The sequence below is a fragment of the Palaemon carinicauda genome, chromosome 31 (genome assembly GCF_036898095.1).
Source record: "Palaemon carinicauda isolate YSFRI2023 chromosome 31, ASM3689809v2, whole genome shotgun sequence".
Classification (NCBI taxonomy): Eukaryota; Metazoa; Arthropoda; class Malacostraca; order Decapoda; family Palaemonidae; genus Palaemon; species Palaemon carinicauda.
In genome coordinates, this window is record NC_090755.1 from 79919882 (window position 1) to 79938118 (window position 18237).

Here is an 18237-nt window from a genome sequence, read left to right on the forward strand (position 1 = left end):
CTCAAACCTGTCTGACATGAGGAATCTTAGGACCACGTCTAAATTCCACCCAGGTGTAGCCAAACGACTTTCCTTAGAGGTCTCAAAAGACTTAAGGAGGTCTTGCAGATCTTTATTGTTGGAAAGATCTAAGCCTCTATGCCGGAAGACCGAGGCCAACATGCTTCTGTAGCCCTTGATAGTAGGAGCTGAAAGGGATCGTACTTTTCTCAGGTATAAGAGAAAATCAGCTATTTGGGCTACAGAGGTACTGGTTGAGGATACGGAAACTGACTTGCACCAGTCTCGGAAGACTTCCCACTTCGATTGGTAAACTCTAATGGTAGACGCTCTCCTTGCTCTGGCAATCGCACTGGCTGCCTTCTTCGAAAAGCCTCTAGCTCTCGAGAGTCTTTCGATAGTCTGAAGGCAGTCAGACGAAGAGCGTGGAGGCTTTGGTGTACCTTCTTTACGTGTGGCTGACGTAGAAGGTCTACTCTTAGAGGAAGACTTCTGGGAACGTCTACTAGCCATCGAAGTACCTCGGTGAACCATTCTCTCGCGGGCCAGAGGGGAGCAACTAACGTCAACCTTGTCCCTTCATGAGAGGCGAATTTCTGCAGTACCTTGTTGACAATCTTGAATGGTGGGAATGCGTAAAGATCTAGATGTGACCAATCTAGGAGGAAGGCATCTATATGTATTGCTGCTGGGTCTGGAACTGGAGAGCAATAGATTGGAAGCCTCTTGGTCAGCGAGGTTGCAAAGAGATCTATGGTGGGTTGACCCCAAGTCGCCCAAAGTCTCTTGCACACATCCTTGTGGAGGGTCCATTCGGTTGGAATTACCTGACCTTTCCGACTGAGACAATCTGCTAGGACGTTCAAGTCGCCCTGGATGAACCTCGTTACTAGGGAGATGCCTCGATCTTTTGACCAGATGAGCAGGTCCCTTGCGATCTCGTACAGAGTCAGTGAGTGGGTACCTCCCTGTTTGGAAATGTACGCCAAGGCCGTGGTGTTGTCCGAGTTGACCTCCACCACCTTGCCTCGAAGGAGATTCTCGAAGCTTATCAAGGCCAGATGAACCGCCAAAAGCTCCTTGCTGTTGATATGCATGCTCCTCTGACTCGAGTTCCACAGACCTGAGCATTCCCGACCGTCCAGCGTCGCGCCCCAGCCCAAGTCCGATGCGTCCGAGAAGAGAACGTGGTTGGGTTTCTGAACTGCCAGGGGAAGGCCCTCTCGTAGGCTGATATTGTCCTTCCACCAAGTCAGACAAGACTTGATCTTATCGGAAATCGGGATCGAGACCGCCTCTAGCGTCTTGTCCTTTTTCCAGTGAAAAGCCAGGTGGAATTGAAGAGGTCGGAGGTGTAGCCTTCCTAGCGAGACAAATTGCTCCAGGGATGACAGCGTTCCTACCAGACTCATCCAAAGCCTGACTGAGCAGCGTTCTTTCTTCAGCATCTTCTGGATGGAGAGCAGGGCTTGATCTATTCTGGGGGCCGACGGAAAAGCCCGAAAAACTTGACTGTGAATCTCCATCCCTAAATACAGAATAGTTTGGGATGGGACCAGCTGTGACTTTTCCAAGTTGACTAGGAGTCCCAATTCCTTGGTCAGATCTAGAGTCCAATTGAGATCCTTCAGACAGCGATGACTGGAAGAGGCTCTGAGAAGCCAGTCGTCCAAATAAAGGGAGGCTCGGATGTCCGATAAATGGAGGAATTTTGCCACATTCCTCATAAGCCTCGTAAACACGAGAGGAGCTGTGCTTAGGCCAAAGCACAGGGCCCGAAACTGGTACACCACATCGTCGAAGACGAATCTCAGAAAAGGTTGGGAGTCTGAGTGAATGGGGATGTGGAAGTAGGCGTCCCTTAGGTCTAGAGAGACCATCCAGTCTTCCTTTCTGACCGCTGCTAGGACTGACTTTGTGGTCTCCATGGTAAACTTCGTCTTTGTGACAAAGACATTCAGAGCACTGACGTCTAGCACCGGTCTCCAACCTCCTGTCTTCTTTGATACTAAGAAGAGACGGTTGTAAAACCCCGGTGATTGAAGGTCCGAGACTTTGACCACCGCTCCCTTCTCTAGCAAAAGAGACACTTCCAGTTTCAGGGCTTGTCTCTTTTCTTCCTCTCGGTACCTGGGAGAGAGATCGATGGGGGACGTCGCTAGAGGAGGTCTGCGTACAAAAGGGATTTTGTACCCCTCTCTGAGCAACCTCACAGATTGTTGATCTGCGCCTCTCTTCTCCCAGGCTTGCCAGAAGTTCTTGAGTCTGGCACCTACTGCTGTCTGAAGTTGCGGGCAGTCAGACTCTGCCCTTAGAGGACTTGGATCCTTTCCTCTTCCCTCTCTTCCCTTCGGCACGAGCACCTCCCCTGCTGGAGGCTCTGCCACGAAAGGGCGGGATAAACCTGGACGCAGGAGTGTCTATCCTAGGTCTGGCAGACAAGGCAGGCAAAGGGGGAGCTTTGCGAGCCGAGGACGCAACTAGATCGTGGGTGTCCTTCTGCACTAAAGACAAGGCAATTTCCTTAACCAAGACTTCAGGAAACAAGCACTTAGACAAGGGCGCAAAGAGTAGCTCGGATCTTTGGCATGGCGTCACTCCTGCTGACAGAAAAGAGCACAGAGACTCTCGTTTCTTAAGGACTCCAGACGTGAATGAAGCGGCAAGCTCGTTGGACCCATCACGGACGGCCTTGTCCATGCAGGACATAATGAGTAAGGAAACATCCCTATCGGCAGAAGAGATTTTCCTACTCAGGGCTCCTAAACACCAGTCCAGGAAGTTAAAGACTTCAAACGCCCTAAATATGCCTTTAAGAAGGTGGTCCAGGTCCGAGGGTGACCAACAAATCTTCGAGCGTCTCATGGCAAGGCGGCGGGGAGAGTCTACAAGACTTGAGAAGTCGCCCTGGGCAGAGGCAGGAACTCCCAAGCCGAGAACTTCTCCCGTGGCATACCAGACGCTCGATCTAGACGAGAGTTTAGATGGGGGGAAGGCAAATGCTGTCTTCCCTAAACTCCTCTTGGTCTCTAACCAATCGCCTAACAGCCGTAAAGCTCTCTTGGATGAGCGAGAGAGAACGAGTTTAGTAAAGGCAGGCATGGTAGCAGGAACGCCTAAGACAAACTCTGACGGCGGCGAACGAGGAGCCACAGAAATAAAGTGATCTGGGAACAACTCTTTAAAAACAGCCATGACTTTTCTAAAGTCTAAGGATGGTTGAACTGCTTTAGGCTCATCTAGTTCTGAAGGCTGATCCTCAGGCTGTGGTTCAGCAACGTCCTCATCTGACAGTTCCTCATCCGATAACTGATGAGAAAACGGCAAAGGTGTAGGCAACGTTTGACTCGCAGAGTCCGGTCGCACAGGTGCATACGTGACGGAGCCAGACGCAGCGTCCTGGAACTGCTGAACAGTCTGGGAACTGTCAACAACAACAGGTGCGCGAGGACGCACAGCGTCCACCCGAGACTGTTTAGACCGTCTGGGTTGTGCAGTCAACACCATACCGGGTTGCGGAGGTTGACGCACCGCGTCAAAACAAGTCAACTCTGATGGTTGATGAACGTCCTGAACGTCACCAATCGCATCAGTGCGTTGCCTAACGTCAACGTGCGGCTGGAAATCCACACTGGGTCGCATCAGTGGAGGTACCACCCCAACTGGTTGACGCGAGAAAGCTACATCCACGTCAACAGGACGCACAACAGAACGCTTGGATGGCTGATGGCCAGTAGGTTCAACGGTAACCTTCTCAGCGTTGAAGTCCTCCATCAAGGACGCAAGCTTAGACTGCATGTCTTGCAGTAACACCCATTTAGGGTCTACGGAAGCAGGTGCGGTAACAGACGGGGTTAGCGACTGAGACGGCACAACTTTGCCTCTCTTAGGCAGTGAGCAGTCATCAGATGACGGCAACGGGTCCGAACTGTCCCAGTGGCTACATCCGGGACGTTGGACTTGTCCTGAAGGGACCGACTTACGCTTTAAAGGTCTGGAGACCTTGGTCCAAGGTTTCTTACGTGAAACACCTTCGGACGACGAGGTAAAAATGGGCTCTCTCGTCTTACTTAGGTAGGGGCGATCTTGGAGAGATACGCCTGATACCTTAGAGGGAACGTCTGTTCGCTGATCAAGGCCTCTCGAACCCATGAGTCGTACGACATTGCTTCTCCCCTGGGCTTGGGAGCTTGCAAGAGGTCCCGGACTAGGAGGACGACAGGCACGAACAGACGAACCCTCGAGCGCAACACTGTTCACAACACTTTGCGTAACACTAGGCACTTTGACACTATCCTTCGTGGCACTTTGGCACTTGAGTTCCTTTACGTCCGCCATGAGTTGATTTCGGTCACTTGCTAAAGCCTCAACTCTCTCCCCCAAGGCATGAATAGCACGCATCATGTCTGCCATCGACGGTTCCTGAGTGCTAGGAGGGGGGTTAGGAACAACCACTACAAGGGAAGGAATAGGTTCAGGGGCATGTGGAGAGGAAAAATCTACCGACCTAGAAGAACTTCTCCTTACCCTATCTCTCTCTAGTCTGCGTGTATATTTATCAAATTCCGAAAGGCCCACGCATTCCTCACACCGATCTTCCAATTGACAGGTTTTACCCCGACAATTGGAACAAACAGTGTGAGGGTCGAGAGAAGCCTTTGGAAGACGCCTATGACAGTCCCTAGCATTGCACTTTCGAAACTTGGGAACTTGAGAAGGGTCAGCCATTTTGAATTAGTCAAGGGAAAATTCCAAAAACGATCTAAGTCATCAACAATTAATCCGATTCAAAAAAGAGTTCAAGGATTTATTTGAAGAAAAACACCTGTACTGCGAAAGCTCAAACCAAATTAAAGTACTTCACCAAATATGATGGGAAAAACTCCAGGTTCAACAGCGAGTAAAGTACGTCTTGTCGACACGTCGACAGAGAAGAAATTGAAGGTTTTGTTTACATCGAGAGTGGTATCTGGCCGACAGTTGGCGCTGGTGGGCACACCCGCAACCTGCATAGCGATTGCTGGCGAGTTTTTTTATGTATGTGTCTGTCGAGCAACAGAGTTGCAGCTATTATATATTCACCGGCTAAGTTAAATATTTAAAAATAGCCAGTTGTCCAGATATAAAACTCATTTCCAGAGATAGTAGTTATATACCTTCTGGTGAAGACTTTGGGGAGGGGGCACTCCAATTGATAAATCTTCGAACCATTTACAAACCAAGAGATTCCTCAAATTTTGATGAATAGGAATGTGAAAATATGCATACTTTTGTGGGAGTTTCCATAAAAAGATTTGGTAAGAACTGTAAACTTATTTAGAAAACAAGCATCTAGAACCAAACTCCAACCTCTTAGCAGCATGGGAGCTAAGAATAACCTGTTGTAAAAACCCATTGATAGATTCAGGAACTATTATGCTACATTCTTCTTTTGAGTTTTCCAATTTCAAAACCTAAGCCTTTGCTAAATAGATTAGATAACTTGGAATAGGCTTTGGCTCCTTGGGCAAGGGAGGATTGGAGAAGAGAGGAATTTTATAGCCCTCTCTGGCCAAGGCCACAAACTACAGTTTAGGATGAAGGTTGTATTAAACCAGATAAAACTGGGAAAGATTTCCTCCTACAGTGATCTGTTGGGAAATGCTGTTATAGCATTCACCTATAAGTTATATGAGTCCTGCTAGCATCTCGACCAGCATGTCTGCTAGAACAAAATCCTGATGGTCTACCACTGACACAAAACCTCTTTTGGAGGAGAAAATTCTAAAAGCACAATTGCTATGGATCTATAGGGAGAAATAAAGTGTTACCCGAGAAAAGGACTTCAAAATCTAACTTTTGCCTTGGCATGCATTTGTCGTGCAACATTATTTATTCTATTTATATCTAATACTTGACACAAAATAGGGGAAGAAATTAAACAATGTTTCTGCACATCAGACACTGACGCAACTATCAAAACACACTTGTTCCCTCCGCTTAATGACAAAACTCTCACAAAGGCTGATGCCCGCCTGAAATATTTTTATCCAAACAAATCGGACTACCCCAAATTAAATTGAAAAAAATCCTCTTCTACAAAATTTGAATTATTCTAAAGAGACTGGAGAGTAAGATTGATGAAAAGCTGAGAGATGAACAAGCAGGATTTAGAAAAGGTAAAAGTTGCACGGACCAAATTTTTATTTTGAGACATGTACAGCAATGCGTAGAATACTATATAGAAATCCCCTTTCCTTTGGATGGCATTTGTGGACTATGAAAAAGCCTTTGATAGTGTGCACCAGCCAATTTTGTGGAGACCTGGATTATGTAAATTTGATTAAGTCTGTTCATGAGCATAGCAAGTGCAAAGTTAATGTTAATTGAGTCTTATCAAATGAATTTTGTAATGTGTAGGACAGTCAAGACATGGTGGAGACGGATTGGACTGGATTGGTGATAAGAATTTAGCAGACCTAGAGTATGCTGATGATGCTGTTCTTGCTAGCAGAACACCACAGGATTTTCAATGCTTGCTTACAAGAATGCATGAAATATCATACGAGGTTGGGCTGAAGATAAATAGAAGAAAGATCGAGATGATGAGAACAGAGTATGCAATGGAAGATGAAATATCATTGGAAGGAGAAAGGATTAATGAGGTAGAATCATTTAAGTATTTAGGAACTATGGTCTCCAATACAGGGTCTTTAGAATTAGTTAAGTGAAAGATTGAAAAAGGAAAATTAAACAATGGCTAGGTTAAGTAAAATCTGGAAATCAAATCGCCTGAAATTACATATGAAAAAATCAGACTATATACCAGTTTATTGAGATTGGTGTTATTCTATGGACATGAGGCATGGTATGACAATGAAACAATCTCCAATAGATTTAGTAAATTTGAGAACAAAGCCCTCAGAAGGATATTGGGAGTGGAATGGCAAGACAGGATTAGAAATGAAACTATAAGAGAGCTTACTCGAGTGCCATATGCGGATGAGATCATGATGAGGAGTAGATGGAGATGGTTTAGGCATGCTCTTTACACTCAGCAAGAGAGATTAGTTCACTAAACGTTAAGCTGGGCTCCACAACGCACTAGAAGAGTTGGAAGACCCAGGCCTATATGGCTGTAGACTATGAAGCACGAAGTAGATGATGAATGGAGAAGTATTGAATTAAAAGCTCAAGATAGAGAAGACTGGCGAAATCTAACCAAGACCCTTTGCGTCAATAGGTGTAGGAGGAGATGATGATGATAAGATTTGAAATAACCCTTATAATAAAATCTGCAAATATGTTATTTTCATTAGTAAAATAAATTTTTGAATATACTTACCCGATAATCATGTAGCTGTCAACTCCGTTGCCCGACAGAATTCTACGGGAGGGATACGCCAGCTATCACTATACTAGAAGGGGGTGTACTCACAAGCGCCACCTGTGGCCAGGTACTACAGTACTTGTTGTTGACGCCACCTCACTTTTTCCTCGGTCCACTGGTTCTCTATGGGGAGGAAGGGTGGGTCAATTAAATCATGATTATCGGGTAAGTATATTCAAAAATTTATTTTACTAATGAAAATAACATTTTTCAATATTAAACTTACCCGATAATCATGTAGCTGATTCACACCCAGGGGGGTGGGTGAAAAACCAGTGTACAAGACTAAAGGATAGCTAAGTATCCCGTATTTCATATAATCAGTTATCCACAATAACAATGAAATAATAAGTACCTGGTAAGGAAGTCGACTTGAACCGTTACTCTGCCTTTAATAAGATCGTCTTCCTTACTGAGCGCAGCGTTCCTCTTGGAAGGCTGAATCAACTCAAAGGTGCTAAAGTATACAGGGCTGCAACCCATACTAAAGGACCTCATCACAACCTTTAACCTCGGCGCTTCTCAAGAAAGAATTGACCACCCGCCAAATCAACAAGGATGTGGAAGGCTTCTTAGCCGACCGTACAACCCATAAAAAGTATTCAAGAGAAAGGTTAAAAGGTTATGGGATTATGGGAATGTAGTGGCTGAGCCCTCGCCTACTACTGCATTCGTTGCTACGAATGGTCCCAGGGTGTAGCAGTACTCGTAAAGAGACTGGACATCTTTGAGATAGAATGATGCGAACACTGACTTGCTTCTCCAATAGGTTGCATCCATAACACTCTGCAGAGAATGGCTCTGTTTGAAGGCCACTGAAGTAGCCACAGCTCCCACTTCATGTGTCCTTACCTTCAGCAAAGCAAGGTCTTCTTCCTTCAGATGAGAATGTGTTTCTCTAATCAGAAGCCTGAATAGTAAGAAACTGAGTTCTTAGAACTTGGAAAAGAAGGTTTCTTGATAGCACACTATAAGGCTTCTGATTGTCCTTGTAAAGGTTAAGACCTTATTAGATAGTACCTAAGAGCTCTAACTGGGCAAAGTACTCTCTCCAGTTCATTCCCCACCAAGTTGGACAGGCTTGGGATCTCGAACGACTTAGGCCAAGGACGTGAAGGAAGCTCGTTTAGCAAAAACCGAGCTGCAAGGAACATGTAGCCGTTTCAGATGTGAAAACAATGATCCTGCTGAAGGCGTGGATCTCACTTACTCTTTTAGCTGTTGTCAAGCACACGAGGAAAAGAGTTTTTAATGTGAGGTCCTAAAAAGAGGCTGATTGGAGAGGTTCAAATCTTGATGACATAAGGAACCTTAGGACCACGTCTAGATTCCAGCCTGGAGTGGACAACCGACGTTCCTTTGAGGTCTCAAAAGACCTAGGGAGGTCCTGTAGATCTTCGTTGGTGGAAAGATCCAAGCCTCTGTGGCGGAAAACCGCTGCCAACATACTTCTGTAACCCTTGATCGTAGGAGCTGAAAGGGATCTTACTTTCCTTAGATATAACAGGAAGTCAGCAATCTGGGTTACAGTGGTACTGGTTGAGGAAACTGCATTGGTCTTGTACCAGCTACGGAAGACTTCCCTTTGAGACTGATAGATTCTGAGAGTGGATGTTCTCCTTGCTTTGGCAATCGCTCTGGCTGCCTCCTTCGAAAAGCCCCTAGCTCTTGAGAGTCTTTCGAAAGTCTGCAGGCAGTCAGACGAAGAGCGTGGAGGTTCGGGTGTACCTTCTTTACGTGAGGTAGACGTAGCAGGTTCACTCCTAGAGGAAGAGTCCTGGGAATGTCGACCAGCCATTGCAGTACCTCTAAGAACCATTCTCTCGCGGGCCAGAGCGGAGCCAACCAACGTCAGCCGTGTCCCTTTGCGAGAGGAGAACTTCTGAAGTACCCTGTTGACAATCTTGAACGGCGGGAATGCATACAGGTCGAGATGGAACCAATCCAGCAGAAAAGCATCCACGTGAACTGCTGCTGGGTCTGGAATCGGAGAACAATACAATAGGAGTCTCTAGGTTATCGAGGTAGCGAACAGATCTATGGTTGGATGACCCCACAGGGCCCAAAGTCTGCTGCAAACATTCTTGTGAAGGGTCCACTCTGTGGGGATGACCTGACCCTTCCGGCTGAGGTGATCTGCCATGACATTCATACCGCCCTGAATGAACCTCGTTACCAGCGTGAGCTTTCGATCTTTAGACCAGATGAGGAGGTCCCTTGCGATCTAGAACAACTTCACGAAAGAGTCCCTCCCTGCTTGAAGGTGTAAGCCAGGGCTGTGGTGTTGTCAGAGTCCACCTCCACCACTTTGTTAAGCTGGAGGGACTTGAAGTTTATCAAGGCCAGAAGAACCGCCAACAACTCCTGCAATTGATGTGAAGTGTCCTTTGCTCCTGATTCCATGTTCTCGATCATTCCTGTCCGTCCAAAGTCGCACCCCAGCCCGTGTCTGATGTGTCCGAGAGGAGACGGCGGTCGGGTTTCTGAACAGCCAAAGGTAGACTTCCTTGAGAAGAAAGCTGTTCTTACAACACGCGAGAGAAGACCTCCTCTCTTCGGAAACAGGAACTGAGACCGTCTCTAGCGTCATGTCCTTTATCCAGTGAGCAGCTAGATGATACTAAAGGGGGGGAGGTGGATTCTCCCTAACACGATGAACAGGGCCAGCGATGAAAGTGTCCCTGTTAGACTCATCCACTACCTGACTGAGCATCGGTTCCTTCTCAGCATGCTCTGGATGCATTCTAGGGCTTGGAAGATCCTTGGGGCCGACGGAAAAGCCCGAAAAGCTCGACTCTGAAGATCCATACCCAGGGAGACAATGGTCTGGGATGGGATGAGCTGAGACTCCTCAAAATTGACCAGGAGGCCCAGTTCCTTGGTCAGATCCATAGTCCATCTGAGAATCTCCAGACAGCGACGACTTGTGGGAGCTCTTAAAAGCCAGTCGTCTGACGGAGCCGGACACAAGATCATGGTACTGCTGCACAGTCTGTGAACTGTCAACCATGGGGAAGCGAGGAAGTACAGTGACAACCCGAAGCTGTCTAGACTGTCTGGGTCGTACAGACAACTCCTTATCGGGTTGCTGAGGTTGCCGCACTGCGTCACAACAAGTCACTTCTGCTGGTTGTTGAACGTCTTCCCAGTGACACACTGACTCCGTAAACAAAAAATCCTTTAACAAGGACTAAGCTTGGACTGTATGTCTTGCAACACAGCTCAAGGTCTATGGGAGCAGGTGTGGTAACAGACGGGGTTAGTGACTGAAATGGAACCATTACCTTCCCTGGAAGCATGTTATGCTTAAATAAAAGTCCATAGGAGGCTACGCAGCTAAAGGCTCCTCTCCAAATGACAGAGTCCTCAAGGGAATATCAGAAGGAGGGAGAAAAGCACTTTCTCATCTACAGGGACCATATCCGAGAAAAGTTAAGTTCTCTCAGTGAGGGTTTCAATGGTGCAAAAGCAGCAGACTAGAAGGCAACATTATGAAACTGCTTGACAGTCTAGTGAGTTGGCAACAACCAAAGATGAATGACTGAGAAGCATGCGGTAAGGTATGCAGAGCATGTTGTATGCAGAGCATGCTGTATGCAGAGCATGCTGTATGTAGAGCATGTTGTATGCAGAGCATGCTGTATGCAGAGCATGTTGTATGCAGAGCATGCTGAATGCAGAGCATGCTGTATGCAGAGCATGTTGTATGCAGAGCATGCTGTATGTAGAGCATGTTGTATGCAGAGCATGCTGAATGCAGAGCATGCTGTATGCAGAGCATGTTGTATGCAGAGCATGCTGTATGCAGAGCATGCTGTATGCAGAGCATGCTGTATGTAGAGCATGCTGTAAGGTAAGCAGAGCGTGTTGCATGGCGTTTAACATTTCTCAGAAATTCCATGACCAGTGCTAGAGTGCTTCATGCATGCTTGCATGGGGTTTTAATATCAACATAATATTTACCTTACATTCATAACTCGTGATTCATTTTTGTTTTGAAGATATTTTGCCATATTTTGCGATATTGTTAAAAATATATTGCAAGGAATACATATATATTTTTATATAAGTAAGACAAATAACCTCCATTATCATAATGTTTGTGTAGGCATACATGTATATGATTACAAATGCAAGTATGAAAGTAATGAGGTGTTATTATTGTCATTTGTTATTTCTCAAGTTGAGAAAGTGGCAGATGCATGCGTTGAGGTGGCTGACTCATAGCATGAGGTTGCTGCCTCAAGGGTTGCGCTTGCTGAGTGGTTGGCGGATGCGCAGTAGCAAGTTCCTGAGGAACGAGCAGTAATTGTCTCGCGAGTTGAGGTTCCTGAGGCGCAAGGCTAAGGTGTTGTGCTTGCCTTGAGGAGGGTTGAGCTCGCTGCAGCGAGAGCTGAGGAGACTGACTCATGGATGGGAGAGGTTGTTGTACCTCAACCGAGAGTTGCATCAATGGTGGAGCAGCAAGTGGAAGCGGAGGAAGAGAGGTATAAGCCTCCTGATCCCATTGCTGAGGTTGCCTTAAGGAAGGCGGAGGGAGCTGTACACCACTGGGAACAGTAAACTCAGAACGTGGCTCAACATCGTACGCCTGGCAGGCGGTACTGCGGTCAGGCGGAGCGAGCGCAGGCGGAGCGAGTGCAGGCGGAGGCGGAGGCGCAACCTTCTCAGCCCGACACTCACGCATCAAGACTGAAAGTTGTGACTGCATGGACTGCAGTAGAGTCAACTTGGGGTCGGCAGACACTAAGGTCTGCTGAGGTAAAGCCTTAACAGCAGAGATCTGTTGTGGCAGAACCTTACTCCTCTTAGGCGGAGTGCAGTCACCTGAGACTGAGGAGAGTCAGAGCTAACCCAATGACTGCATCCGGGTTGTTGAACTCTAACTTCGTACGTCTGGCATAGGTCTGGACTTTACGTTTAAGAGGTCTTGAGACCTGAGACCAGCGTTTTCTCCCCGAAAATTTCTTCTGCAGACGAGCAAAATAAGGGCTCAATCGTCTGCGGGTGGGAGTGACGGTCTCTTAAGACACGCCCGCAACCACCGAGGATACTTCTGTGCGCCGATCAAGGCCTGCCGAACCCTTTTGCCCTTCGACATTGCTTCTCCCCTGGGCTTGGGAGCTTGCAAGAGGTCCCGGACTGGGAGGACGACTGACACGCACAGAAGTACCCTCACGCACAACACTGACACACTTTGCGCTAATCACTTATCACTTTGATTTTCTGTTTGCACTTATTTCACTGAACTCGAAACTTTAAGTGGTTTGTACCTGAAACACGCAATTCTATCCTTTCTCAAAAGTTAGTAATTGCGAAAACAGAATTACAATGTAACAGAAAAATCTAATGAAAGATAAATAATTCAGTGGCTGGAAAGAGACTAAACACTAGATCAAATAAACTACGTTTAAAATCTCTCACCGCATAAAGCTTGAGAACAAGAAAAACTCTAGAAACGTTTACCTTCTTCCCCTAAAGAGACTAGGGAGAAGAGCAAAAACGATAACAACGTTACTCGCTTGAACGAAACGTTTATCCTCCTCTTTCTCCCTTCGTCTCTATCTCTCTCTCTCTCTCTCTCTCTCTCTCTTGACTTAGAACCTGAGAGAAGAGCCCAATCATATATATCGTTAAAACATATTATTGTTAAAGGAAAAAATTTCCCAAAATGAAAAGTTCCTTTGTAAAATTAAAACCATTAAGTTAAGAAAGAATGAACAAAACGCTAGACACGGTTACTCTTACTGCAACGTGACACCGTGAAAATTCTCTCTCTATCGTAACGATAGAGCGCAAGTTGAACGTTCTGAAACGTCAACAACTGCAGAGACAAAACAAAACGTTAGTTCAACTTTGAAAACAGTACGAGACTATCAAAGAAATTCTTTCAAAAACATTAAAATAGCATAATATGTTAACAGGTAAAACCGAAATGACGGGCTCAATGTTAATTAACTTCGGTACAAGAAAAGACCGCCTACCATTAGGAAAGGTCGAATATATAAAAATTAATAAATTTTATAATAAAAGGAAGTTAATCGAAGAGGCCTATAAAAGGCGGAGAGATATAAAATAAATCTATAACTTTTGTTAAGCAAAATTAAGAAAGAGAGTCTATACTCTCTAAGACACCAACACTTCCGTCTAAGGGAAGGGTCGGCCATTAAAGGTGAAAGAGAGTTCATACTCTCTTCGTCACCATAATAAATTTAATTCCAAAAGCTAACTAAGCTAATATAGAAGTTTCTAGTATAGCGAATAGCTGCAAATTTTAGAGAAATACTTCACCAAACCGTGAACAATACTCCAAAATCATAAGCGTATCCAAGAACGTCTTGCCGGAAGCACGACAGAGGAAAAAGTGAGGTGGCGTCAACAACAAGTACTGTAGTACCTGGCCACAGGTGGCGCTTGTGAGTACACCCCCTTCTAGTATAGTGATAGCTGGCGTATCCCTCCCGTAGAATTCTGTCGGGCAACGGAGTTGACAGCTACATGATTATCGGGTAAGTTTAATATTGAAAAATCATTATTATTATTCCTAACTAAGCTACAACCCTAGTTGGAAAAGCCAGATGCTATAAGCCTAAGAGCTCCAACAGGGAAAATAACCCAATGAGAAAAGGAAATAAGGAAACATAGAATAATGTACCTGAGTGTACCCTCAAGCAGGAGATGACTAACCCAAGACAGTGGAAGACCAAGAATAAAGAACAAGGTTTGACTTTGGAGTGTCCTCCGAGAAGAGCTGCTTTCTATAGCTAAAGATTTTCTTCTACCCTTACTAAGTGGAAAGTAGCCACTGAACAATTACAGTGTAATTGGGTGAAGAAGAATTTTCCAGTTATCTTAAGAGTTGTTAGGAGTATGAGAAAAGAATAGAATGTGAAAAGAATAAGCTAGACTATTTAGAATATGCATAGGCAAAGGAAAAATATGCTGTAACCAGAAAAGAATCCAATGTAGTGCTATCTGGCCATTCAAGGAAACAAAAACTCTATATCTCTAATATTTCAACAGGTGTCTGGTGCCTTAACCAACCTACTACTCCCTACTTTATTACCAATACACATTTCTTGTAGTCAAACAATTCAAAAACCTTGTATTCAAAGATTTCCTTTTATCAAGATTAATGATGGGTATAAGAAAACTTATTAAATCTGAATAAATAGAAAGGTTAGGCAATTGATTTGTATAATAGATCTCAGAATGCTTTGTGGGAGATAAGTTTTTGATACTAAACGGGAAGCATAATTAGCAGCTTCTCTTTGCACTGAAGATGATAATTTATCAATTCTTCATACAAAAATAGTGATTTATATCATATAAACATGAAAAGATATAGAATTTTATGACCAACAATCTGTACATTCACTTTTTGGAAACACCAATAACTTCTGTATGAAAAATGGCTGCAATAATAATAATTCCAGTTATTTAAATAATAATTATTTTAATAACCTTAATGATAATAAATTTAATAATTTTAATAATAGTAATGTATGTAGGGCCAGAACAACATTATATTCCTGAGGAACTTTGAGAGAAGGTGCTACCCGTAAAGGCCGTGTTCAATTATGAACACAAGAATAGGCCTATAAGTCGTCTTGGAGGAGACAACTTCTGACAACTTAGAAAGAGAAAAAACAAACATTGAGTAATTTATTTGGATTTTCTCCATGTTATCTACATCATCATCTTGGTCTGATGAATTTTCTTACTTTGCATGGGAATCCTTGAGCCAACTCTAGACAAGGGAATTGTTTTGGCAGTCGAGGTACTAACACCTACACTAACACTGCTAGCCTTGAGATGTGCTTGTGGCCGAGCTTACATTAGACTGATGAGCACTGCCATACCGGTATGAAACATTATGTAACTGATCAGCTTCTGCAGAAACTTGAGAAGATCTATTGAATACACTATAAGTGTACTCTGTTCCACAACAACCGTATGATATGCTATAACATTAATATATTAACCCTTTTACCCCCGGGCTATTTGGAAATTTCCAACCCTTAACCCCCAAGGGGTTATTTTTATCCCATCACATTTTGCAATATACTTTTTTTAAATTGCTCTAACAGGCTTAATTTTTGTCATAGAGAGGTCAGGTTGGTCTCATTCTATTGAAAAATGCCTGAATTTTCTCAAAACATTATCAAAAATATGAAAAAAAAAATTTTATAAAATTTTTTTGCAAGGACGTACCGGTACATCCATGGGGGTAAGGGGATGGCTTTTGTGAAACATACCAGTACGTCCTTTGGGGGTAAAAGGGTTAATAAAGTGGTTTCTCACAAGCATTAAGATCCTTGCTACAAGCTTGGTCTTTTACCTTGGAATCCAGTGGTCATAAATAATAGACAGGATAGTTTTTGTGTCAAGATGGGTGGAAGTAAAATGTCCAAGAAAAGGGCATAGGGTTTGAGTGCCAAATCATTTAATTAGGGGTTAGTGCTCTGAGGGTTAACTACCACTGATATAAGTACAGGTGGTGACCAATGGAATGCTAGGCAAGGTGAGGGGAGTTGTTTTTTTTCTTCATGTCCTATGAATTTGTAACAGTAAGATTAGACATGTACACTGATGGAGTTGGTTTAATCCATACAATGATTACTGGCACCCGTGAAAAGAAACAAATGTTTGGGGGAACTCTGCTCTGCTGTTGACACAATTGACAACAACAATGGTTGCAGGTGATTGATTGGTACCTGTACCTGGGATCCAGGTAGCACACCCACTGTGCTATTACTGATATTCCAAGGCTAAAAATGTGGGCATACATGAGTGGTGGGTAAGAGATTAAATATAATTTGTTGTAATGGTACAATTTCATTTGACATATATTTGGCAGTCTCTGAAGAACCTGATATGAAAAATTCTTTATAATAAGGATAAAGCTGAAATTCAATACAGCAGTCTTATTTTATACCATTTACAGCACTACGCTTACCTCATAAGTAACTTTCAAACTTATCTGCAGCAATACTGGAGTAAACTTGGTATGCGGCTCAGCTGTTAACCATAAACGGAAATCTTCATGAGGTTGAAGGCTGTTAAGTTGTTTTTCCAAGACAGGGAGCCAAGCTGTGACCAAGTGAAGATTTTTCAAACACAGCCAATGGCCATTAGCAGCACATTCTTTCAGTAAGTTCTTGGCTATTTCACTCTGCCCTTGACCCATAGCAACCTATCAAAAAGCAAGTACAGTAGCCAGTGAGTTGTATTAATATTTTTTTCTTTAATGACCATCAATAATTGTATATTTCTTTTCTTCATAAATAGATATGTTTGTTATCCTATAACATGAAACTGATTATACATAACTCAATTCATTAAAGACGCAAACAGAAGCCCACAAATATTTTTCAAGGTAAACAGATGTTTGGTTCTGACTTTGAACTTTTTTGTAACAGCATTTACTTAAAGTTTTGTTATACAAAAATGCCAGACTAAACAGTTGGAAACTTTTCTTACCTCATGATACTTATTCTGACCAACAGTACTTTTTACAAGTTCCAGTAATTCCTGAGAAGGATCAGCACCAGGAGAGATAATTATGAGAATAGGTTCACTTGCTGTCGTTTCCGTCATTAAGCGCCTAAGGTTCAGAGTTGGTGATGACAATTCTTTCATACCTATAATGAAGGACACAAGAGGTAAACCACAGATAAAAATATGCATGCCTTTCCAGCATTAATGCAAAATCTAGAAAGAAAAAATATCAAAGAGAATTAAACTTTAAACTAAATTTATGTTGAAAAAAAGCTATTGCAAATGTCATCTTTCCTGTAAGGGCTAGAACAGAGCTTCCAATATAACATCTTATATCAAAGAAATATCTTCCCCCATGTTCTAGGGCCAGTACATTACATCAACATGCACATCACAGACTTGGTGAGGAGATAACAAAACTCCATGCTAATTGGGAACAAGAGAATGGATGTAATATTCCATATAACATTCATTACTAAGACAAAGTAAGTACTCAAATTGCAGTACAGTACCTGTATAAACACTACTAACCAGCTCTACCAATTAGTTAAATAATTAATTCAGAGCTTAATCAACTGTACTTCACTCAAAATTTGAGGTAAAACTCTCAAAACTACACAAATACGAGTGCAAACAAAGACATCCCTCTTCTAAAAAAAAAAATAGCAGTTTCCAGACATAAACAAATGACATGGAATAGTTCTCAGGGGGTGACGTGTTGTCAGTTAGCAGATAAATTCAGCATTGGAGTCGATGCGATATGTTCAACTGACCCTGGACTTGCGGGTCTCACTTACATATGCAGAGTCCATGTACTGCACTTTGAAACACTGGCTCTAGGGCATAGAAGACTATTTCTTTGGCATATCATGTTTTATTGGATTCCCATTTACAGACTTTACAGGAATGTTCTTGGGGACCACACAGTAGCCTAGCCCCAAAAAAGAATATTATGATCACCAATCAGCATTTAAATAATAGTTTGAGAATCGTATCTATTAAGTACAGTAGTAGCTATTACTCTTTGATCAGATTCAGATATTCTACTCTGTTCTGATCCATTATTTATCTGATATTTGTTTACAAAACTTTATGGATGATTGGTCCGGGAGAGGGGCTTAGACAGAGCTTTTTGTTACTGGTAAAAATATTTACAATAGTCGCGCCGGAGTTACGCATGTATTCCGGCGCTATATTGGTACCTCTATACTCCCTTCCTGTCTTGTCTTTTAAGTTTTGGTTCATTTTGGTATATTTTTGATGTAATGAATCATGCATCCCAGGGCCTACGGATTTTCGGTGATTGTGCCTGGTCCGCTCGTCCCTTACCTTGCTTACACTTCCCCCTCCGGTGGGTGTTCCGAATG

The 18237-nt window shown here is 43.6% G+C and overlaps 1 protein-coding gene across 1 annotated transcript in view; it reads right to left on the minus strand.

Moving 5' to 3' along the window:
• Positions 1-18237, minus strand: part of btv (beethoven) — a 231462-nt gene that overhangs the window by 35810 nt on the left and 177415 nt on the right. The window contains exons 60-61 of the mRNA XM_068355462.1: positions 16853-17013; positions 16329-16565 (exon numbers count right to left, since the gene is read on the minus strand). Coding sequence (XP_068211563.1) covers positions 16329-16565; positions 16853-17013 — 398 coding nt within the window. The remainder of the gene's footprint in view (positions 1-16328; positions 16566-16852; positions 17014-18237) is intronic.